At 43.4% G+C, this 24,055-nt stretch overlaps 1 protein-coding gene across 3 annotated transcripts in view; it reads left to right on the top strand.

Moving 5' to 3' along the window:
* TAPT1 (transmembrane anterior posterior transformation 1) overlaps positions 1–20,574 on the top strand; it is a 62,073-nt gene extending 41,499 nt beyond the window's left edge. The window contains exons 5-15 of one of the 3 annotated variants that reach the window (XM_061420894.1): positions 1,554–1,689; positions 3,488–3,585; positions 3,771–3,840; positions 7,474–7,554; positions 8,879–8,988; positions 10,393–10,452; positions 10,988–11,056; positions 14,056–14,132; positions 16,063–16,223; positions 16,436–16,514; positions 16,611–16,859. In XM_061420894.1, the coding sequence (XP_061276878.1) occupies positions 1,554–1,689; positions 3,488–3,585; positions 3,771–3,840; positions 7,474–7,554; positions 8,879–8,988; positions 10,393–10,452; positions 10,988–11,056; positions 14,056–14,132; positions 16,063–16,223; positions 16,436–16,479 (906 nt within the window). In that variant the 3' untranslated portion in view covers positions 16,480–16,514; positions 16,611–16,859. Of the gene's footprint in view, positions 1–1,553; positions 1,690–3,487; positions 3,586–3,770; positions 3,841–7,473; positions 7,555–8,878; positions 8,989–10,392; positions 10,453–10,987; positions 11,057–14,055; positions 14,133–16,062; positions 16,224–16,435; positions 16,515–16,610; positions 16,860–18,372 lie in introns of those variants that run through there. The other 2 variants (XM_061420893.1, XM_061420896.1) reach the window with 2 other exon arrangements.
* Positions 20,575–24,055: the final 3,481 nt, after the last annotated feature.

Genomic DNA, 24,055 nt, shown 5'->3' with positions numbered 1-24,055 from the left:
TTGTGGGCAAAGTCATGTCTGCAGTGGGTTTTCCTGACGCGTGGTGGACACGTGGGGCTATGTGGGACTGCTGGCCGCTCTGCTCTGCCACTGCCTGGGTGTGATAGGTGGGGACTTCCCATCTCTTCACAAAACCATGCACTCTAGCCATCCTGGTTGCTCCTAAATTCATCGACTGAGATGAGTTGGAACCACACCCCAGCTTCCTGGTGCAGGCTCATTGCCGCACACCTGCTTTGCCGGGTCAGGTGAGATGCCGGCAGTGGGCTCGCCTGGGTTTGTGAAGCAGAGTAGCCGTCCTGTGCTCCCCTCCCTCCCATCAAAGAAAAGCCCAGGCCTCCTGTCCCCTCTGGCCATGTGGGTAGGTCTCCTTGTCAGGTCCCACTGCCTCCTCCCTGGGGGGATTGCAGCTGACCAGGCTTCTTCCTCCCCGCAAAACTTAAGATAGGTGCCTCCTGTTGCACAACGCCTCCCACAGGCTGCTGCTGTTGCTGTTATCAGGAAGTAGCCAAGCGGGAGGATCCATGAATTGCTGATCCCGGTGGTTTAAATACTCATTCACTCTGTAGACTATAGTTGATGATATAGTTGAAGCGCAGTGAAGCAGAGTCCAAGCTCTAGTCTAGAGATAATGCCCTCCAGTCCTGGTTATCTGCACATGCGCCCAACTGCTGAGTGACTGCTCTTTAGCTTGTCATCTGTGAGATGGAGACATTAGAAGAATCACAAGGTTTCCAGGAGACAGAAAATAGAAGGAGCTTAGCACAAGCCAGGCGTCTGGTGGGAGCTCCCTCAATGGTAGCTATCATTTCTTCATTTGGCAAATGTTTAATCAACACTTCCTGGATGCTGAGATCCCAAAGAGCCCCAGGTGGACAAGCCTAGTCCCCGGGCTAATATTCCATAGGTGGGAGAGAGGCAGTGATAAATACCATGATGAAGAGGAACAGGGTGATGCTTTAGAGACCGCAGGAGCCAAAGGTTGGATAGGCCAGGAACGTCCTGTCTCAGAATGTGACATTCCAACTGAATCCTGAATGATAGCCCTCCTTTTTTTCTTTTTTATGTGCTTCTCTTTATTGTACTATATTCATGGAGATCAGTACTTGAAAATGTCTTCCAGGAATAAATTTGCTTATTGTATTCTTATATGATAAACTTCAAACAAATCACAGCTATTGTTACTTACCAATATTAGGTATGAGGAGAATGGGTCAAATCATATATTTGTCCTTAAAAGTTTGAGTCCTGAATTTAAATTCAAAGACTTAAAACCAGAAGAACTATGATTTTGATGTGTCCTCTCCGTTTTATTTTTATGACTAAGATTTTCCTAGTTACACACATGGCTAGTTAGACAAATTCTAGTTCAGTTAGTACAGCCCTTGGGCGCTCCACTTGTGTCAGAGAATAAGGAAATGTGAACGATTAAGTAAACAAAGATCCTGTCTCTTCTGGAGCTCATCCCCTCCGGTGTTCGCGTTGCCTCTGAATTTTAATAAGATGTACCAATGGCATAGTAAGAAACGCGTTCCCTTACTTTTTCTCTTTAGGTAGCAGACCGCCTGTTTTCCTCATTTGGGCAAGATATATTAGACGCTCTGTACTGGACAGCGACAGAGCCCAAGGAGCGGAGGAGGGCCCACATCGGGGTGGCCCCCCACTTCTTCATGGCGGTCCTCTATGTCTGTATCCTTTCAGGCTGCTCGGAGACGCACATTTAACATCATCCTGTTCACTTAGCTGTTTCTCAGACTTAGAGAGGGGTGTGTGTGCGTGTGTGTGTGTATGTGCGTGTGTGTGTATCCTAAAGATTAACGTGAAATGTCTACTTTCTTTTGAGAAATTGATTATAATAGTCTGCTTAGTCCTTGAACAACACAGGGACTAATCCAAGTATGGGGCTTCTCTGGGTGCTCAATGGTAAAGAATCCACCCACCAGCGCAGGAGACAAAGAAAATGCAGGTCTGATCCCTGTGTCAGGAAGATCCCCTGGAGACAGAAATGGCACCCCACTCCAGTACTCTTACCTGGGAAATCCCACGGACAGAGGAGCCTGGCGGGCTACAGTCCATAGGGTTGCAAAGAGTCAGACACAACTTAGCAACCAAATAGCAGCAGCAGCAGTCCGGGTACCAGTTATAACCAGTCTCTGTATCCGAGGGTTCGGCCAACAACAGACCATTTAACACTGTAGTATTTTACTATTGAAAATCACATGTGTGTAAGTGGACCCATGCAGTTCACACCCATGTTGCTCAGGGGTCAACTCTAACTGTAAATTAAAGAGTCTCATGTGTGCATGCCTCTTGAAACTGCTAGAAACTGGTTATAAGGAAGGATTTTAGAATAAAGGGGTAGTTATATTTATACATACTTCAAATTTATATAGATCTATATAGCTTTTTCATACTTACATTAGAATTTTATAAAGCTGCCTTTAAACCTATGAATTCTTTGTTATAACCTTCAGCTGAGAATGTATGCAGTTCTTCAATAAAAAATAAATGAAAAATAAAATGTATACAGTTCATCTAGAAGTAAAATTTGAAATTAGCTGGGGAGGAATTCTAGAGGTTTTCTTTCCCCCTCCCTCACCTCCATCGAAAAGCTTTTCTTTTGGAGAATAAGTGTTTTACTATGTAACACAGTGTGCACACGTGTGTGTACCCTGCATGCCTGTGTGTTTACATGCATGTGCACACTCACACTCGTTTCATATGGGAGCAGGACGGGTTCAAAGGAATGTGTCGCCTGGTTTTTGTTTTGTCCTGTCTTTGAAAGAGCAAGGCTTAAAAGAACTGGGTTAACATCCAGAAAGTTAAGGGACTGTATGGGGAGAATGTCTGTGGTGAGTGAAAGATTGTTTCAGACACAGTGGAGTAAAAAGTTACTGTTCTCATTTAAGCTCTTCCATGGAATTTAAACTCTTCCACAGGCGATGTAATTCTGCAGCTCATGAATGTCTTCAGAACTGGCATCTGAAGAAGAATCTTAATTACCAGACATTTCTGACTCCTGCATTCCCCATCCCCCGATGAAAACCAGAGAGGAAACCAGTTCCAGACTGAGTCTCACTTTATGTTCTTTTCTGTTTTAGAATGTATATATCTAAGTCTCTTCTTTCAGGATTTACCATAATGTATTCCATTATGTAATAAACTTTTCTGAGATCCCGTTGCCCAGGCATCGTGCCAAATGCCAGAGCTCCAGAAAGAACAAGACGGCTGTCCTCCAGAACTCGCCGTCTCAGTGGCTGGATCGTTTCTGCTTTTGTTTGTTCTGTAGTTTGTTTCATAGGTTTCTTATCCCATCAACTTTGTATCAACTAGGGAAATTGCAAAGATAACTACTTATGTAGGGCATGATTTAGAAAGCATAGTCGTATCTTTCCCCATTTTAAACTTCTGAGATTTTACTAACATTACTGTAAATATAAACTGGAACCAGAATTCAGTTTTTCCCTTGACATCACTTAACTGCCAGTTTTGCACGCCATCCTTATAATGGTTCAAGCAACCACCCTCAACGTGGCTTTTAACTCACACAACAAGTCCCTGCTGACTATCATGATGTCCAATAACGTAAGTATGAGATTCTACTTTACATTTTTGAGGTTGTATGGGTACTTTAACAGCAGTATTCTAGATGGGAGAAAATGGTTTTTTTTCCTTAATTGTTATTTATTCTCTGGGAAGTTTAATATATAGCATGTCACTTTTTTAAACTGTGGTAATAATAAAGATGACTTTTGTGTTTTCTCTTTCAGTTTGTCGAAATTAAAGGAAGTGTCTTCAAGAAGTTCGAAAAGAACAATCTTTTTCAAATGTCAAATAGCGGTATGTACAATCAGCTTCTGCTTGAAGCTTTAAGCAGTTACTGCGTAAGTCATTTTGAAACTCTTAATGTCACGTTTCCAACAGGCCACTGTTCCTCTTGACTTAAAGCTGTGTTTTCTCTTAACTCTCTCAACATCTTTACCATGTTTTCTGTATTTTGGTTGTCGTGATCTTGAGGATGTTTAATATAATCAGTAATTACAGACATTTGCATAGTACTTTACCATACTTTCACACGATGGTGGCGTATGGTGCCACACTTTACCATACTCTAGCACAAGGTGCTATGCAGATGCCCGTAGTTAGTTAGTGTCTTATCTTCCTAACTCAGAAATTTCTTGGAAGCTGCTGGTATTACTCCATTTTACAGATGTGTAAACTGAAATACAGAGAAAATGATCTGACTCGCTCAAGGTGACCCACTTAGCCACTGAGAGAAGAATTATGATGAAAAGCCTCAGATGGGCTCTTAGGTCTCAGCTTTCTCAGTTAGACTTACTGCCTCCTTCCTAATTCTACAGAGTGTGAGCGCACAAAATTTATCCCAGAAACATCGTCTTAACCTAGTTTTCACAATCAGAACAGCAGTGTCTTGGTTCTCAAGGTGTGGCCCACGGATCCCTGGATAGGAGTCTGCAAAGTCAAGACTGTTCTCGTGAAGATGTCGTTTATCTCGTTCACCATGTTGCCATCTGCACCGTGGTGGCAAATGGGGGTGAAAAAGCCAAGGAGAGGCCACCAGGCCCACCGGAATGTCCGGTCCAGCGGCTGCACTGAGGGCCAGCGTGAGAGGCTGCAGCCTCTCCGGGACCCCTTAGGGGGCTTCCTCCAGCCCCGCACGGTCACCTGCCCTGTCGCCCAGCAGCAGGAACATGGTTTCACGAGAGGACTTGTGCGAGAATGGTTATGGCAACCTTATTCACAGCCCCAACTTAGAAACAACCCAGACCCTCCTGTTCAGAGGAAAGCAGACACGTAAATGCCAGTGTATCTGCACTGCGAACACTGCTCAGCAGGTAGAACCGCTGTGTTTTCGACTGTATAGAGGAGTCGCAAAAGCTTTATGCCGAGTGAAGAGAGGCCAGACATAAATAAGTACATGCTGTGTGATTTCATATTTATGAGGTTTGTGATCATAAATTAATTTATGATAATGGAAATCAAACAGTGATTGCTTATGGGGGTGGGGATTGGCTAGGAGGGGGTGTGCAGGAACTTACTGCAATGATGGAACTGTTCGTGTTTTAGTTACGGGAGTGGTGGCAGAGCTTATGCGTTCATCAGAACCCATCAAATTCTACATTTAAAACTTCGCACGTGTGTAATTTTGCCTCTGTGTTAGGCAAGGCAAGTAATGGCACGTGATTATATTGAAGCAGAGGAACGTTTGGAATTACAGGAGATTTGATAGGCAGGGAATAAAAAGAACTCACGAGAAACTTTCGGCCGTTCTGTGGAGCAGGGATAAAACCTTCGACTTCAAAGCTTTGAGAGGCAGTATGAGCTTGTGTCTTTCTGTGCAGTGATGCTCTTTCAAACGTGTGCTGCCAAGCTCTGTGAATTTGAAATGGAAGAGGAAGGGGAGAGACAGGAGGGAAGCTGAGATAGGATTTCTTCTTCTATGGAGGCAACTATAAGACTTTTCACTTGTAGCAGAAATCATGCTGTTTTTAGCCTTATTACTTAATAGCCTGATTTGAATAGGCACTCTTTGTAGAGCTGTAAACTAGGCATGCAAGTCTTTTTAACATTTTAACAGTTTTTAATCTTTATTGTGTGGAGGAGATTGTGAACAGTTTTCAACCTTATCACCAATGCTGCTGCTACTGCTGCTGCAAAGTCGCTTCAGTCGTGTCCGACTCTGTGCGACCCTGTAGATGGCAGCCCACCAGGCTCCGCCATCCCTGGGATTCTCCAATATGTTGAGATAATTAATGTCCCCTTTCCTTTCTTTTAGAAACAAGTCCCCAGAATTATAACGTCTTAGCTTAGAAAGATTAGGAATTTAGTATTTCAGTTTTAAGAAAGCTCTGAAAACAATGGCATATTGATCAAGCAATGCATGTGAGTGTAGAAGGAATTCAAGAGTATATTATAGCTTAAAATGGTTGGTAATCACCATGAGAAGCCCTGCCTTTCGTTAGAGGTGGAGTAGCTCATGTTACAGTGCAGTGTGGTCTGCCTTGTGCCGCCTTCTATCTCGCTTCAAGTTTTACAAGAAAGTAACTTTACCTAAGGTAGCCGTAAAGCCCATTCCCACACAAGAAAAAGAAAAATCTCTCCTAGAGAGATGCCACGTAGGTGGGATCAAATTCAGTACCTTGCGCAAGTTTAATGTTAAAAACCTGGTTTGGAAACTAGAGCAACTTTATCCCTTTCATTTTTTTGCCTGACGGCACTTTTCTTTCGGGGACTTGTCTGAGGACACATGAAATAGAGTTTAGTTAATAAAACCCAACTTTTTAACTTTTGGTCCTTTCTTCCACTTCATGTCAGTGTAAGCCCCAGCTGAGTATGGAATCTAGGCCTTTCTGACTTGGGTTCTTAAAATGAAGAGTTTTATATGGTTTTTAACCCACTGACATTGTGAACTGTACATTCAGAAAGATCCTGCAGGCATTACATTGGTGTGAAGTAAGGTTCCAGCGCAGGGTGATTCTGTTTAAGTCTCTTAACGTAAGCCTGTGTACCTGCATTCATTTTAATAACTGTTGGAAATAAAATAGTACTTCACATTTAAAATGTGATTGTAAATATATTAAAGCATATCCCTGTTAGTGGTAACTTAGAAAAAGAAGATTAATAATTTGAATATCAAAAATACTTTTAAAGCATTCATCACCAGTGTTTTTAAGTTCCTTAATAACGATTAAGAGAAAACATTCCCATTTTGGTAGAAGTTTCACTTTTTAATTAACGTAAGAGTTCACCCCAAGTCAGACAGATTTATTTCATTCCATTTCCTGATTACATAGTATCTTAGATGCTGATAAGAAGATAACAGCTTAAAAAGTGAACTGTATTAACTAGCCCTTAGCAGGAATTTAGTTCTTTGCTTTTATTAAATTCATTCAGACTAAGCTCAGAATACTTAGTAATTAATGTGAATATCATCATGAAACCTAATTTTTGGCTTATCTTATTCCCCTAAGTTCCTTTAGTAATGCTGTTGGCTTTGTTAGCTAGCTAAAGGAGTCATCTGGTTGGTTCTTGTGTTCCAGACCTGAAATATTTACCAGATCGGAAGCAGTCTGGGAAGCAGGGGTTTTATGTTACCCAAAGTCTTGTATTTTACTCTCTGTTTCTATTTTTTTCTTCTTTTGTAAAATAAAAACAGTTTCCTTATGTCCCCAAAGACCACTGGAGGAATTTGACTACATCTGACCAGATTGATGGTTTGAACATTTTTTGAAGTTTGTAGAGAACTGGCATTTCTGTAGGGTTATATTGGTGAAAGAAGTAAATGGCTTGCCAGTATAGCACCACCCTATAAATACAATAGTTATTTCACAGACATTAACACTGTAATATAATTTCATCATACTCTGACTCAAAAGAAAATTATTTTGGATACATACTATAATATTATTATTTATATACACTCTACTATTTTTATGTTAAACTTTTTTTCAGATATTAAGGAACGATTCACAAATTATGTGCTTTTGCTAATAGTATGTCTGAGAAACATGGAGCAGTTTTCTTGGAATCCAGGTAAGGAAGTCTTAACAATTATGGTGCCTTTCAATTTTACTCTTGAGTGAAAAATCATTCTCTTCCATGGAATAAAATGAGTACGCAGGAAAGTGCAGGAAACTCCAGAAGGCTTTAGCTGGTCCACTCTTCACATGTAGGATGGGTTGACTGTGCTCTCTATGGGGTGGTAGGAGCTAGACCCCCCGCAGTAGTCTTTGGCCCAGCATGGAACCAGTGATAAAGAACCTGCCTGCCAATGCAGGAGACACAGGTTCAATTCCTGGGTGGGGAAGATCCCCGGAGTAGGAAATGGCAGCCCACTCCATTGTTCTTGCCTGGAGAATCCCATGGACAGAGGAGCCTGGTGGGCCACAGTCCGTGGGGTCGCAGAGTCAGACACAGCTAAGCGCGCACAGTTCCCACAGGCCACGCAGCATCGCTGGAGCCACGCACCCAGTGGCCCTGCTGAGCATTGCAGCGTAGACATTTTTCTCTCTCGCAGACGAGGAAACTGGAACTTGTTAATGGACCATTTCCAGCGTCAGGTAGCCAGTCAGTGGCGGAGCTAAGTGTCGAAAGAGGTCGAGGTGCCCTGGCTAAAGCTCAGCACCACGTAAGACAGGCGGAGACCTCCTTCCCGGTCAGCAGGCGGAGCCCCAGCCCTGTGCCCTCCACCCGCAGCCAGCTGCCCCAGGCCGGGATTGCCGCTGGTCCCTGCCAGCATTTCTGATCTTCCTGCTCTGTGCCCTCGTATATCCTCCTTCAAGGCCTAAGCAGGTTATCCTGATGTCTGCATTTGTTAATCAGGCACTTGGTACTGAGTTCACGTTTTAATAAACATGGTAAAGATGAGCAAATTTGGCAGGTTACCTCTGTATGACGGTGAAATAAAGGATGGATCAGTATCGTTGAATCTTAGTGATGAAAGAGAGAAAAACAGTTCAGTTGACTTTAGCACCTTGTCCTCCTGGTTACCCACTGTCACACCGAGGCAGCACCAGAGGCTTAGACAGAGCTTCCTCACTCACCATCCCACATCGTCCTGTGCCTCTCCTGGCTTCAGGGAGAAGCCGGGCTCCGCTAACCCCGGCACCCGCCTCAAGGCTTCCTCTGTACCCAGCACGGAGTAAGCACTTGTTGAATGACTTAGCCTTCATCCTGAAAAGATAGGACTCTTCCTGATAATTAATTCTATGCCGCTTCTCTCTCCATTATCACTTGTTGGAAATGCTCTAGTTTTGCCCCATGGAGAGTGCACTTTCTTCTGGTAGCCTGTGATAGGATGTTAGGATTCTGTTCATATTACGAGATGTAATCGTCTCTCTTCTCCCCTACTTTATAGATCACCTCTGGGTGTTATTTCCAGATGTCTGTATGGTGGTCGCATCAGAAATTGCTGTGGATATTGTAAAACATGCTTTTATCACAAAGTTCAATGACATCACGGCAGATGTATGTATTTTAATAGGCAATTCAATGTTTGGTGTTGACTTCTGATTAAGTATCATAAGGTTGTAGGATAGCAAGTTAAATTTACTGAATTTATGAATACAGTAGAAAAGAACTACATTTTTAAAGTTAGAATTATAATTTTAAATTTCTAAAAATGATTTTGCTGCCAAAAGTACATTTTTTCAATATTAAATAGTTCTGCTTCTGTACTTTTGGATAGAGGTATAGACTGATCAGTAGTTGAAATCAGGGTGTCACTAAAACCATTATAAACTGTTAATACCATCATAACCTGTCTTGTTAAACTTTTAAAAGTCACATTGTTCCTATTTAAAACATTAGATACCAAAACTTCTATCTTTGACTAGATTGTTTAGTATTTTATATTTTAAAGTTGATTTTCTTTTCTCTTGTGATTATTAATAGGTTTTTGGTAAGTCCTAGAAGACAAACACCGTATATTTTTCTACTGAAAACATTTGTTGGAACTTTGAGCAATTTGCTTTGTTACAGCCAGGCATTTTGTAGCATTTCCAAAAATAGAAATGTGGCTGTAGGCTTGATGTAAACAAAATGAGGCCTACTCGCTGAGCCATCCCACCAGTCGAGTTTTCAAGAGCAATGCTCATTCCTCCCCCAGGCCCAAAATGAATGGTAATTCACCAATATCTCAATTTGGTTTGGGTTGTGCATGCTTATTGTCATATTTTAAAAGGCAAAGACTTAAAATGCAATGCAGTGCAGCTGCTACAATCGATGATGGGATTATGGCATTTCTGAATGTTTTAATATCCTTGAATAAAATATGATCACGCAGTTTCTGGCAAAGGCCGGATACGACAATTTCACCCTTTACTCTCTTGGCTTCCTTTTCATGGGACATTTTCTCAGCAGCGCAAGTCAAAACTAATAGCCTTGATTCAAATATTTAGTGTTTTGTAGTGGAAATGACAGTTTACAAGTGCTTTCAGGACTACTGTGTTCTCCAACTCAGCTTAATATCATACTTAGCATTCACTCTTCTAAGAAGACATCATTATCATTAGACGTACAGTAATAATTTTTAAAACTGTTCATTTAATTTAAATTTTCAGAATTATTTTCTGTGCCTTGCACTACTTAAAATAGCCACTCTAACTAAAAGTCTAAACTCTCAACAACCATAATCATTAAATATTTATCCTTCTTTAAAGGAAACCTTTAAAAGGCCTTGAACCTATCAAGGGGAATTGAGGCTCTTTTTCACTCTTATTGTAGGTGAACAAATAGGGAAAAACTACCCAGAGGTCACTTGGTTATTAGCACCTCCTTCCTGGCTAGATATTGAACATTTTATCTACAAAGTAAATCTTTCCATGTTCTGTATTTGCACTGTATTACTTAATACCTCATTCTTGTCTTTAGGTTTACAGTGAATATAGAGCCAGCCTTGCTTTTGACCTTGTTAGCAGTCGACAGAAAAATGTAAGCATTATATATATATATATATAAAAGGCATAATCTGAAGTGAACTGAACAATGGTTTAATTAATTAATAATTTTTTGAACAATAGTTTAATGTAGCATGGGATATTAATTACGGGAAAGCTAGGTAAACTACCTTATTTCTGTTCTTGACACTAAATGTTTACAAAATAATAAAAATAATGCTAATACTTATTACATAGGGTACGATTTCTACAGCATTGTAACAGTTATGCAACTTTGTATTTTAAACTTCTTATGAACATTTAGATCACTTCATTGTTTTACTAAATTTCAGTATAGGTACTAGGGGCTCTTCTTACTCACAGTCTCACCTGTTGAGAATATTTGCTGGTGATGAGTGAATTGTACTTTTTTTTTTTAAGTTTGAAACATTTATTATTTTAATTAAGATAACAATAAGAAACATTACATGTGAGCACAGACAGCATTCCTGTACCTGATTTTTCTGATGAATTCTGCTTTTTAACTACTTATTAAATCCCATAAATCCCTTTCTCTTATCTCTGTCCAGGCGTATACTGACTATAGTGACTCCGTGGCCCGGAGAATGGGGTTCATTCCACTCCCACTGGCTGTTTTAGTAAGTCCATACGCTTTTTATGATGAGATGACCGTCATTAAAGAATATAAATAAATGGATTATCAATCAGTTTGTTCTAAAATGACTTGATAGTAAAATTAAAGGTCCATGACTTAGAAGGAAATTTTGTTTTAAATTATAATATTTCCCTTTTGGATTTTGAGCCATTTAATGGATAAAAGATGTTAAGGCATATTTTACATGATAGCTTTCCTAACAATGAGAATATTCATTTTTGCTTATTCATTTGGCAGTGATTTTTCTTTTTGAATGGAAATACCTAGTGATAGGCATTGAGTGGCCACTGTAACACATATTGGTGGAAGTATAAGTTGATCCAACATTTCTAAAGAGCCCTGTGACCAGTATTATGCTTTGATGAAGTAATTCCAGTTCTAGGAATTTCTCCTAAGAAAACAGTCATGAAAGTCAAATGGTGATTTATAGGAAAGGTTATGCACTGCAGTAGCATTTATAGTAGTAAAAATTTGGCAACAGATGAAATAGATTAAATAAATACAGTATGCTCAAATGAAAAAGTATTCTGTATTCATTATAAGTACTACTTCTTAAATTTTTTTCCAAAGTTTTTACAAGGGAATTTTCTGCTGTTATACACAGGAAATATCATATATATTTTTAAATAATGGCACTGAAACTCGATTAAAAATATTAGTCATCAACTTCTGTTATTTTAATGAATTGCTCAGAACAGCCTTGCAAATAGTTACTGTAATATTTAATTAAGGCTTTAATAATGTTAATTATGAAGATTTTGCTGGCTGCACTTATATTTTGTTGCATTCCTTTTTGGCTAACTTCTCACATCAAAACAAATGCAGCTGTCTTTTCATTGAAGGACATCTGAAGTTTTCCAAAGACGCAAAGTCTCATGGAAATGAAGAGATGTATAAAGACGTTTTGGTCATACTAACTGTATTTTTTACCAGCTTGCCTAACTTTTTTTTAGAGGATGAATGATTAATAGATTTAATGTTATTTAAACTTCAGCAGGACTCCCCAGATAAACACTTCTAAATGTTTTCAGTTGTGTTAGTACCTTGTTTTTATTATGTACAAATATGGCTTTCTTTTGCTTAGTGAAAGGAACACCTAGAATTTTGGAAAAACAGAAAATTCTGAAGAGTGAAATTATTTGTTAATGGTTTAAGAGATTGATAAAATAGAATTTAAGATTTTTCCTATGTTTTCTGCAACTGGAAAAAGGATACATACAGTGTGAGAATAAACCTAGGCTGCTTTTTTTTTTTTAAGGATTAGTTAAGTGGCTGGATTAAAATGTGGCCCTGCTTTGCCAAATAGTAATTTGTCTAGTAACTTATTTACCAAAAAGTTCTGATCATAATTAGTATGAATTTTTAAAATTAATATCTTTAGATTTTTCATCAATCTTTATTTTTTAAGTGAGTCTTTATGGTTGTTATATTAGAAGATTTAAGTTTAGTTAATACTTGATTAGCAGAACACTTCTGGGAAATCTCCTGTAGTTTCAAAGGGGATTATGGAGCTACGTGCAGACCCGGGAGATTTTCTTCTGCAGTGTTTTTCTCACTGAGCACCAGAGTGACAGCAGAGCTTTGGCAGAAATCTAGGGCCCCTGAGGAATAAACTGAGGCCTCGGTAACCAAGCCAATTCCTGCATTAAGGCCAAGAGTAGCAGTGTTTCCTTGTAAATGTTACTTTGAGTCCTAGAATGAGTTCATATCCAAGAAAAGTAGATCATATTAAGGTCTCAGGGAAATTAGACTTGGGACATACGTATCTTAAAGTTACCTAATAATATACTGGGTAAAAACGAAGTCATTGAAAGCTCCATTTGCTTTTCATATTTCTGAACAAAATTCTAGAACCATATTACTTTCTGTCACAAATGTTTGATGGCAGGTCATTTCCCCGTTAGAGACTGAGACAGACGTTTTATTAAATATATGTGACAGTTCATTCTGTCTAGCTCCTCCCAGTTGCTCTTTTATTAAAAGCATTTTAAAAATATCATTTGAAATGTTCTTGTGTTATTTATTTAATGGAGACTCTTCCATTTGAGGATGACGTTACTGGATAAGGTTGGTTATTTTCCCTGATTTTCTGTTTTCACGTAGCAGTCCCCACGTACCCTAATATATGGGTACATTAAGCTGAACCTATAACGTGTAAATGCTTTTCAGTGACAGATCCCATCAGATTTATTCAGCAAATGTCCAGAGATAGTGCTGTTACTCTTATGTTTTTGTGAGATAAGTAAGAAAATATAAGATCCCCTGGAGGAGGGCATGGCAGCCCACTCCAGTATTCTTGCCTGGAGAATCCCATGGACAGAGGAGCCCAGCAGGCAACAGTCCATAGCGTGCAAAGAGTCAGACACGACTGAAGCAACTTAGCAGCCGTAACTCTCCAAAAGAGAAATTTTCTGGCCTTTAAGTAATTAGTTTCGTGATAGTATTTAGTTTTGTTAAACAGTACACACCTCCTGAGGGTTCCCCTTTCTCTCTCGCTCAGCAAGTCCTCGGGGCTCTTAGGGAGTCAGAGAACAAAGGACGGGAAGAGCAGGGAAGAGGGAGATGCCGCCAAGCGCTTCCAGCCCCGTGCGGGCGCGTGCACCAAGATGAGTCCGTCTATGTGTTCCACAACAGTTTTTATTTTTAAACTTAACTAATTTGCATCTCTGTTAAGTACAGGCAAACATGATAGTCACGAGCTGGGTGCAGTGTCTGACTTTAGAGTCAGCCATTGAATTTGGCATTAGCGGGCATTTTAGATATGCCCAAAGAATCTAAATCTACCATAAAAGGTTCCACAAGCAGCCAGGTTCTGATGTGAATCAACACGTCCTAGAACTGCTTTCTTGGGTTTAGACAGAGGCCACAGGAAGGTGCCCAGAGTGTTAAAGTCGGCGTGGAGAAACCTTCTTTTAAATATTATCCGATAACTCTGTTGTGTTTTGTTTATGTGATTCGTTGTTTCGGTTTGTTTCTGGCTAGCTCATCAGAGTGGTGACAAGTTCAGTTAAGGTGCAAGGAATCCTGTCTTATGCCTGCGTCATCCTCTTCTATTTGGGGTAAGATGAACTGTTCTTTAATATGTTTTTGGCTATACAGTAAAGTGTAACTGCAAAGGGCTTCCCAGGTGGCGCTGGTGGTAAAGAACCTGCCTGCCAATGCAGGAGACGTAAAGTGATGCGGGTTTGATCCCTGAGTCGGGAAGATTCCCCTGGAGGAGGGCATGGGCCACTGCAGTGCTCTTGCCTGGAGAGTCCCATGGACAGAGGAACCTGGCAGGCCACAGTCCTTAGGGTCGCACAGAGTCGGACACGACTGAAGTGACTTCACACACACACACACACACACACACACACACACACACAAGTGCACAATGTGGTAGAAGTTAACAGCAACCAGGTCACAGCTGTCCTGGGATCTCCCTTGACAGCATGTGTCCCCAGATGTATTTGTGACTCAGTTAAATTCTGGCTAAATTAAATATGCTATCTGGCAGAAGTATTGATGGCACTTTAGATTGTATTTTAATCTTTTAATGAAATCACTTACTTATAGTCCTCCTTATTTAAGGCTTAAGTTTCACCCATGTTTTCTTTTATGATAAAATTTGCCATTATAATCAAATGTTCTGTGTTTTAAAAAATGTTTTTTTCGACTATGTTTGCCACACTAATTATTAAGCACACTCTAGGCCTTGTCAGACAGTAAAGAATCTGCCTGTAATACATGAGATAATAATGGGTTCAATCCCTGGGTTGGGAAGATCCCCTGAAGAAGGAAATGGCAACCCACTCTAGTATTCTCACCTGGGAAATCCCATGGACAGAGAAGCTACAGTCCATGGGATCACGAAGAGTCAGATACCACTGAGCACACGTGCGCGCGCGTACACACACACACACACACACACACACACACACACATATCAATGTGAAGAGTTTTCTGTTTTTGTTTTTTCAGAATTTTTACCAAATTTATTTCAAATGCCTAAAAATATTATGTACCTTTTGGCCCAGAAATCCCACTTCTGTAATAATAGAAGCAGAATGTTAGAAGTAACCTAAGTAACCCAAAATTGAAGGCTTTGGGGGGCTCTGTTATATGATGGCAGCACAGTGAAGTTTTGTGATCCCGTCACGGTCAGCTCACTGAGGAGCACCGGTGGGTCGGGAGAATGTTCCGGATGTATTGTCATTTACAGCAGTGGTGGTCATACAGCAGAACTGGTTGGCATTTCTGTGTGCCCAGCACTGTTCTGCAGAGAAGGCAGTGGCACCCCACTCCAGTGTTCTTGCCTGGAGAATCCCAGGGACGGGGGAGCCTGGTGGGCTGCTGTCTGTGGCGTCGCAGAGTCGGATACGACTGAAGCGACTCAGCAGCAGCAGCAGCGTTCCAAGTGTCTTACCGAAATCACCCCTTTATGGATTAACTCGTTAGGAAATTCACTGAGATCCACACAGTCCTGAGCAGTGGAGTCAGGACTTGAACCCACACGCTCAGCCCCCAGAGTCTCTGCTCCGGCTGTAAGTGCCAATCCCCCACCACCTTCTTAAGGACACCCGGTTTCTGGAGAGTGAGAGGTGCGAATAGATATCTGTTCCGAGCACAGATGACCGCAGGTTCGTACTCCAGATGTCGTGTGGTCTGCACTGCAGCGGGGTGCTCTAAGTTTTGTTGTTGGTTTCCATCTGCGTCTGCTAAATGTCTTTGTTTTGTGGTAAGACAGTACATGTTAGACAATTTAGCACCAGGTAAGACTTCTAAGTATAATTTGTTCTTATAATGAAACCAAGGAGTTTTTTCAAAAATGCTTCCCTGGGGTAAAGAAGCGTCCAGAAACTCAGGGTTTGCATGAGGAACTGGTCCTGTGGCCCCCGGGTGGTCCTCCATCCCTTCATCTCCCCTTCTCAGCAGCCGAGCTGGGGGTGGCTGGGCCCCATGTGCAGAGACGGACCCCAGCAGCACGTGGTGGTTTCTTCCTGGTTTTAGGTTGATCTCCCTGAAAGTCCTGAACAGCATTGTCCTGCTGGGGAAATCCTGCCAGTACGTGAAGGAGGCCAAAATGGAAGATAAGTTGTTTAACCCTCCCCCGGCCAGCGCTCCCGGCAAACCGTCCAGTAAATCACAAAACAAGTGTAAATCCTCCCAAGGTGGGTTTGGCTCTCTGTTTATCCCTTCTGTGAATCATTACCTAAAGAACCAGTTGTCTGAACTCTCCATGATAAAAAATCACCGTTGAGCAGCACTTTAAAGACCAGATTTTGCTTTGCTCAGCTGTGGATTTCTAGCGTTTATGCTGAGATCTCATCGCAGGCGCCCCTGGGGAAGAGCTCCGAGCCTTTTCTGTTTGTCCCTTGTTCAGTAGGTGGTCGTTGGGCACCTGGTACCTTGCGGGTCCAGGGATAACTGGGCTGCAGACAAGATGGTCAGGGGGAGAGCAGGTGGGTACGCACCGTGTCGTCGGGGAGAGGGAAGCAGGGGGAAAGCAGGTGGATACGCACCGTGTCGTCGGGGACAGAGAAGCAGGGGGAGAGCAGGTGGATACGCACCGTGTCGTCGGGGAGAGAGAAGCAGGCTTGCGGGAGGACACGCTGGGTGGGGCTTCCCAGCTGTGAGGGGCTGGGGTGCAGGCTGCACATGCAGAGGCTTCAGGCAGGGGCAGCAACAGCCAAGGAGGCCAGAGGGCCCCGACCCCAGGGGAGAGGGACTGGGGGGTCTGAGAGCCCTGACCCCAGGGGAGAGGGACCGGGGGTGGAGGGTGCTGAGGGCCCCGACCCCAGGGGAGAGGGACGAGGGGGGGCCGAGGGCCCCAACCCCGGGGGAGAGGGACTGGGTGGGGGAGTGGGGTGGCAAGAGGCTGCCCAGGGTCCTGTGGCTCTCGTGAGCGCCTCGGCTTCTGCCGCGTGGGAAGGGGCCGTTGGAGAGAGGGGGGCCGGGATACAGGGTCACTCTCAGTCTCTGTGGGAAATAGACTCGGGAAGGTGAGCCCAGGAGTGGAGGCCAGCGGGGAAACGCCCAGCTCGGCGCACAGGTCACTGTGGGAACGGCGGGAGAACAGATTCCAGGTGCATCACCAGGAGCACAGGGCTTGCTGGCGAGGTCATGCCCTGGAGAGAGCACTTAAGGATGGTCCCAGGATTTCTGGCCTGGAAGATTTGCAAGAATGACTGGGGCTTAATTGTTGTCAGTGGACGGCAGTTCCACGTCCACATGAGTATTTATTCAGATGACTTTCAGTTTAAACGATTTACTCTTCCGTGCCTGTGCCAGGCGGTATATGAGACACTGGAGCTACAGAGGTAAATAAATCAAGCTTGGGGACCTCACAGACTGACAGAGGAGACAGCAAGAGAGGCTGATCCAGATCGGAGAGCAGTGGGGTCATAGAGGGGACGGGAGGAGGGGGTCCTTCCTGGAGCTGGTGAGGCCTGAACTGAATCCCAAAGTGCGAGAAGGAGTAGGACCTGGTGTGCGGGTGGAGCTCGTCAGGAACGGGACCTGCGGGGGCCCACAGTGAGGCGGCAGAGCAGAGACACGGGTCAGTGCCCGAGCGCGGCGTGTGCCCATGAAGGGGCAGGAGTGAGCCCGCAGGTGGGGCTGCGACAGGGCGGAGGGGTGCCAAGCGCGGCGCCGTGCCCTTCTCCATCGTGGCCCTGTGTGTGTCCGCGCCCGTCCAGTCCTCCGTCTTACCCAGGCACCATTTGTGGGGTGTCACTCTTAGCCCGATGACGCTGCTCAGGTAAGGGCTGCATGTACGATTCAGAGAGGGGTGGGTCCAGGCCCCCAGACTCTGGATCCCCATGGCCGTTGGGGTTTTGTTCATTGGTGTGTTTTTAATCTCCGATCTGAACTTCCTGGAGGTAAAATGCCGACTCTAACTACCGTGACCACACACGAGAGGCGGAGTGGTCTCGAGTCTGCTCAGCCCTGCTGTCCTGGGTGGGAGTCAGTGTTCAGGTCCGCAGCAGTCTTCTTAGGGCCTGCTTGTGTGGGAAGACGCTGCGACACAGGAGTCCAGATTTTCCCCACATCCGCTAACAGTGCCATTTGTGGGCCATAGTCCACATTACACTGTCATATACAATCTTGGATGAGAAAACGGAAATAGTATAGCCTCTTGAGTTTCACTGTAAGCTATAGGGTTTATACAGCATGCTGTTAATATTAGGCTATGATTTGCTTTATCCGAAAGCACGGACAGTCGACCCTTTTTTTCAGTCCCACTGTATCGGAAAGCTTGTGGTTATGGTAGGCTGGCGGGACACCCTTTTCTGATTGAACGGATCTGTTTTTCCGCAGAAGAAACCCTGTCTGCCTCAGTCACCAGCCAGCCCACTCATCAGAAAGAAAATGCGATCCCGCTGCTTGTGACGAGCAGCTCTGATCAGCTTCTGACCACCCCGGATGGCGACGAGAAGGACATAACACAGGAGAACTCGGAACTAAAACACAGGTCCTCAAAGAAAGATCTGTTAGAGGTAGACAGGTTCACAATTTGTGGAAATCGAATTGACTGAATTCCGGAGCTCCGGGTGCCAAAGACGCAGTCCCGGGGCCCCAGAGGTGGTGCCCCCTGGACGGACAGATGCTGAAGACGGCACTTAAATATTTATTTAAGAACTTAACTTATTGACGGAAAGCAAATCTTAGTGTCCTTCTTCTGGTCACGTGGTCTGGCTGAAAGTCAGGTCACACAAGGCAGCCAGCAGTGACCTCCAGCCTCGAGCCCTTGGACAGATGGATGGCTCAGGAAGGGTCCCTCCTGCTTGGAGAAGCCGCAGAGTCACCTTGGGGCCCGCGGGAGCGACCCCACCACCCCCTCCGCTCCGTCACTCTGTGCTTCCAGAGGGTGGGATTCCACCTCGAGTCTTCCTTGGCGTCGGGATGCGCTGGAGACGGTGGAGTTCTCACACGATGCTCCATTTCCAGCCTCATTCTGTTCCCACAGTTTTCAAACTTCATCTGCCAAAGCATTAAAAAAAAAAAGATAACGATAATTAAACTTAAGATAAATGTTCTTACCACCAGAATACTCTTCGAAGATGTATCTGAATTAATCAGAATAAAAAGCTACCTTAAATGAGACATGATGGATAGTAGCATTTTATAGAGGGAAAGAAAAACAAACCCTTAAGCCAGTTTATTTAAAAAATATGAATGAATGAAGGTTTGCATCACAGAAAATGTTTCCTAGTTTTTCAGCTTTACTCTTCACAGCCAAACATGAGCTGTGTATTGTGTAGTTGCAGTGGATAAAATAGGAATTCCCCGACAGAAAGGCACTTTTATACTGAGAAAAGCAGAGCAGTATTCATTTTCAGGTAGAGTTAACTGGTTTCCCTTTCAAATTGATTGCTTCTTAAGTTGTTACCGTTAAAAAGGTTTGGTGTTAAACAGGCTGAGGAACCATCAGAGGACAAAATTCAAAGGTATCCACTTAACTGGGTTTTTCAAGTCCCAGTTTTAAAGTCAGCCTTGTGTGGGTGGGGCATCATCTTGCTCAGGCTCCTAGAAAGAACTGGTCTGCCCGTCTGTCTCTCTGTCTGTGTGCCCACACCTGGCCCGGATCTGTGCTCTGGAGGTGGGCAGGCTGTGTGGGGAAAAGGAAAGGAGGCGTTTGGGGTGTGCGGGTGGCCGTCTCAGTGTGGACAGGGGCTTGTGTGGGGAGCAGCCAAACGGTGCTTCTTGGTTTTGTTTGAGATCAAGATTCCATTTCTGTTTAATTACCAGTCTATGGCCCACATCACAGGACAAGTTCTTTTCCACCACATTTTATCTTGAGGAGCCTTTCTGCATTTTTATAAAGATTTTCCAGGGTCTAATTTCAGAATGTCCAGATGTTGTCATTAACTGTTAACTTCGTTTGATGTTTTCATTTGAAGTTCAGCTCTTGTGCTGATATTCCCCGCATGTGGTACGGCAGAAGGTAAATTTTAGCTCATTTGTCTTATCTCCTGGGTGAAACGTAAAGTAGGCTTTAATGCTTTGACTCGTTCCTCTGAAAAATAAAAACAAATTTTAATGTTGCATTAAAGCTAAAGGAATCTGAAGATGATTGTTCACATAAGAAAGAAACAGGGAATAATACAGAAATGCTTTTGGGAAACTAGGAAGTACTTTAAGTTAAAAATGAAAGACTTGAAATTGCTTTGTGTATGTTTCAGTGAAGGCCCATATTAGAATTATTATTGTGTTATTGTTTTTCCACCTTCTCTTCACCACCATAAGGAATAGTGTCCACGAGGAATGGAAATAGCTTGGGGAAACCTTTGCCAAACAAAGTCCTGATCAGAACAAAAATATGATGTGGGTATATCTTTCAGTTCAGCTTGAATGATTCTGTAACTATGCTGTCATTTTGGGAAGTTTTTTTTTTTGCAGAATATATTGGGAGTTTGGACTGATGTTCATTTCCTCTGTTAAAATGGCATTCAGTACTAATTTTATAAGTGCATCTTGTGTGAAACTCAATAAATTCAATTTTATAATCTTTTTTTAAAACGGCCACTGAATTTAATTATATTGACTGCTATATTTGGTGGAGTGAATTTCCCACTCTGTAAGAATTTCCTTCCAATTCACAAGTGACAGGACTGTCTAATTTGAATTACTCTTTTGGTTTTAATGGGAGAAAAATATTTGATTTCTTACCTTTGGAGAGAGAGAGAATTAGAAAGTGTTCCGTCAGAAATGTTCCTACCATCCCTGGTCACTCAACAGCGTTGTGTGCTCAGCTGCTAAGTCATGTCTGACTCCTTGCGACCCCATGGACTGTAGCCCACCAGACTCCTCTGTCCATGGGATTTCCCAGGCAACAATACTGGAGTGGGTTGCCATTTCCTTCTCCAGGGGATCTTTCCCACCCTGGGATCGAACCTGCTCAATAGTGCTCGTTGTCCACCAGCATCTTCTGTGGCTAAGCAGAGTTGTAGCTGGGCACCTGCCTGCTTCAAGGGGGACTGCTTTCCCGGGCCCTTCTTGCTGTTATGAATACATGGGGTCAAATGACAAATTCTCACCAGGAGCTGGAAGCTGAAGGGTATGTGTCATCATGGGTCTCCTCCAGCTCTCCGCTTCCCACCAGCTGGAACCCGGAGGTGTACCTTCGCCCTAGCCAGGCAGGTGAAGGCACAGGGCTCGCTGGATGGCAGAGCCTGGGGTGGGGAAAAAACCCAGGTCTCTGAATACCTCTGGGAAGCAGAGTTGCCCGTTAACTTGGATCAATCAGCGCAGACTGAACATGCTTTCGGTTCTGAGCCACTGAACTGGGAGGGTCTGCGTTGCAGCCCCCTGTGCTGTGTGAAGTCACATCAGTCGTGTCCAACTCTCTGCGACCCTATGGACTGTAGCCCTCCAGGCTCCTCTGTCCATGGGATACTCCAGGCAAGGATTCTGCAGTGGGTTGCCATGCCCTCCAGGGATCTTTCCCACCCAGGGATCGAACCTGCCTCTCCTAAGTCCTGCGTGGGCAGGCTGGTTCTTTACCACTAGCATCACCTGGGTGGCCCATTAGAACTCACATTCACATGGAAATCTGAAAGGGCCTATTGATAGAGATCCTCACATCAAAGGAGTGGATGTTAGACCTCACTTCCCAAACACGTGCTTCTGAAAGTACACTGGGTATTTGCTATTGATTGTCGGGAAAAGGGAAAAGATAAAACGACTACACCCCACTTACTCAGAGGTCAGACTCCCAGCTCATCTCATTCTGGGTGAGAAAACCTTAAGTGTGTCTTTAATACACTTTAAACATTAAGTGGAGAAGTCCTCTTTGTTCGTATACTCTAGGGAAGGTGGGCTTCCCAGGTGGTTCAGTGGTAAAGAATCCGCCTGCAATGCAGGAGACACAGGTTCAATCCCAGGGTCAGGAAGATCCCCTGGAGAAGGAAATGGCAACGCACTCCAGTGTTTTTGCCTGAGAAATCCCATGGACAGAGGAGCCTGATGGACTACAGTCCACGGGGTCTCAAAGAGTCAGACACAATTTGGCGACTAAACCTAACTACAGGGAAGATGTGCCTTGCCCCGTGTCTCAGGCCACTGTATAGGAAGAGTAGATCATGAGAACAGCCTAACAGCACAGAGGACTGGAAAGAAAGGGCGTCAGTATATCAAAAGAGTCTCAGAGCCGCGATCATCTGGCAAACGGTGCCATGCACACACGTGATGGCTGCAAATACTCCAGTGTTAGGTGGGAGCAGACACCTCTGATGCTTTAGATTAGGCTTAATCTGGTTAAGGAGGAACGTGTACCACAGAGACCGGAAGTTGTTAAAAAGAAATTGGCTTTCTAAGGCAGTTTGCTCTATCAGAGGAGTTTCCTTAAGAACAGCTGGTGCTCAGCAGGTGTTGTACAGGTTTGGACTTGCTGTTGTGAATGTCAGTAAGAAAAGAAAGACTTCACACACCAGCAACTGAGTAAAAGACACGTTTTGGCTTAGCACAGTAAACTTGCCTTTGAAGTCGTTTGATATTTCAAGTGAAAAAGAAGGGAAGATGTCTGCACGATTTATTTTGCTTTTCACTTACAACTTTGGCAGGTGAGGAAGCTGAGGGTCTCGAGAATACAGTTGGCGCCTTTTTGAGGGAATTAGGTCAGGTATTACTGACTGTTAAAGCTCTTGAGGAGTGAATCACCTCCAAAGTGGGTGCTTTTGAAACTGCAATTATTTCCAAGAAGGAAATTTTCATTTCATTGTAGATATGTCTACATAAAGATGTAAATACTGGGGAAAGTCAGAGATCGCTATCTTGTCAGGATTAACCAGATAAAGTGAAACCCAACAAAAATGCATAAATAGCTTGTCAGGCTTGATGTAAAATAGTCATGGCTCAGCCCCTGCGCACGCATAGAACTGAAAAAGCTGTGCTCTCAGCTCAGAGTTTATCAGCAGTCTGGCAGGGACCGCTTGCCGAGGTAAAGGGCTACCATAACATAGCTGCCGCTCCCGGCAGAACATCTAATTCTGATGGGCTCCACCGTGCCCACTGTAGCCCTGGCATCTTGTACAATTCCTGGCACATGGATGCAGCCAATACATGTTTATTGGATGAATAAACCTGGGAGTCATTCAGGAGGTTCATTTAGGCTTCTTTGAAAATAGAAGAAATTAAATGTATAAAAAAAAAGAAGGGCGATTCAGAAATGAACGAAGGAAGGAAGAGCATAGCATGTTTGCAACACAGAGCTTTGTTCACGGAGACATGCATACCTGAGTGCCTAGAGGGTGCCAGCCGTCATGCTCAAAATACCTGAAAAAAACAGCTTTATCCTGGGGGGGATTTAGAGAAGGGGACAGGCTAGGTCTTACAGAGCTTTTAATGCCTTGCCAAGAATCTCAGATTCCAACCTGTAGGCAATGAGAGGCAATTAAGGGAGTTTGTGTTTTTTTAATTGTTTTAAACCACTGTGTGCTAAGTAGCTTCAAGTTGTGTCCAACTCTTTGCAACCCCTTGGACCCTCCTGGTTCCTCGGTCCATGGGATTCTCCAGGCAAGAATACTGGAATGGGTTGCCACGCCGTACTCCAGGGGATCTTCCCAACCCAGGGATCAAGCCAGTGTCTCTTAACATCTCTTGCATTGGCAGGCGGGTTCTTTACCACTAGCGCCACATGAGAAGCCCTTAAAACACTATGGTTTATTATAATTAATTAATTATATATTTCAGGAGTACAGCATTATAGTTCAATACCTATATATACCAGAGTGATCACCGCCTGTCAAATGAGAAGATAAACGGAAAAGAAAAAACTGCAAGCATACCTCGTTGTATTGCATTGCACAGATACTGCACTTTTTACAAATTGGAAGTTTGTGCCCCACAACAAACAAGTCTAGCAGCACAATTTTTTCCAGCAGCATTTTCTCTGTCTCTGTATCACATTTTGGTTCTTAAAATATTCTAAACCCTCCCTCAGGAAAAAGACGCAAATGAAGGTTAGCATTTTTTAGCAATAAAATATTTTTTAAATTAAATT

This window comes from Bos javanicus, chromosome 6 (assembly GCF_032452875.1).
Source record: "Bos javanicus breed banteng chromosome 6, ARS-OSU_banteng_1.0, whole genome shotgun sequence".
NCBI lineage: Eukaryota > Metazoa > Chordata > Mammalia > Artiodactyla > Bovidae > Bos > Bos javanicus.
The sequence above is the reverse complement of the archived record's forward strand: the minus strand, read 5'-3'. Positions and strand labels throughout refer to the sequence as shown.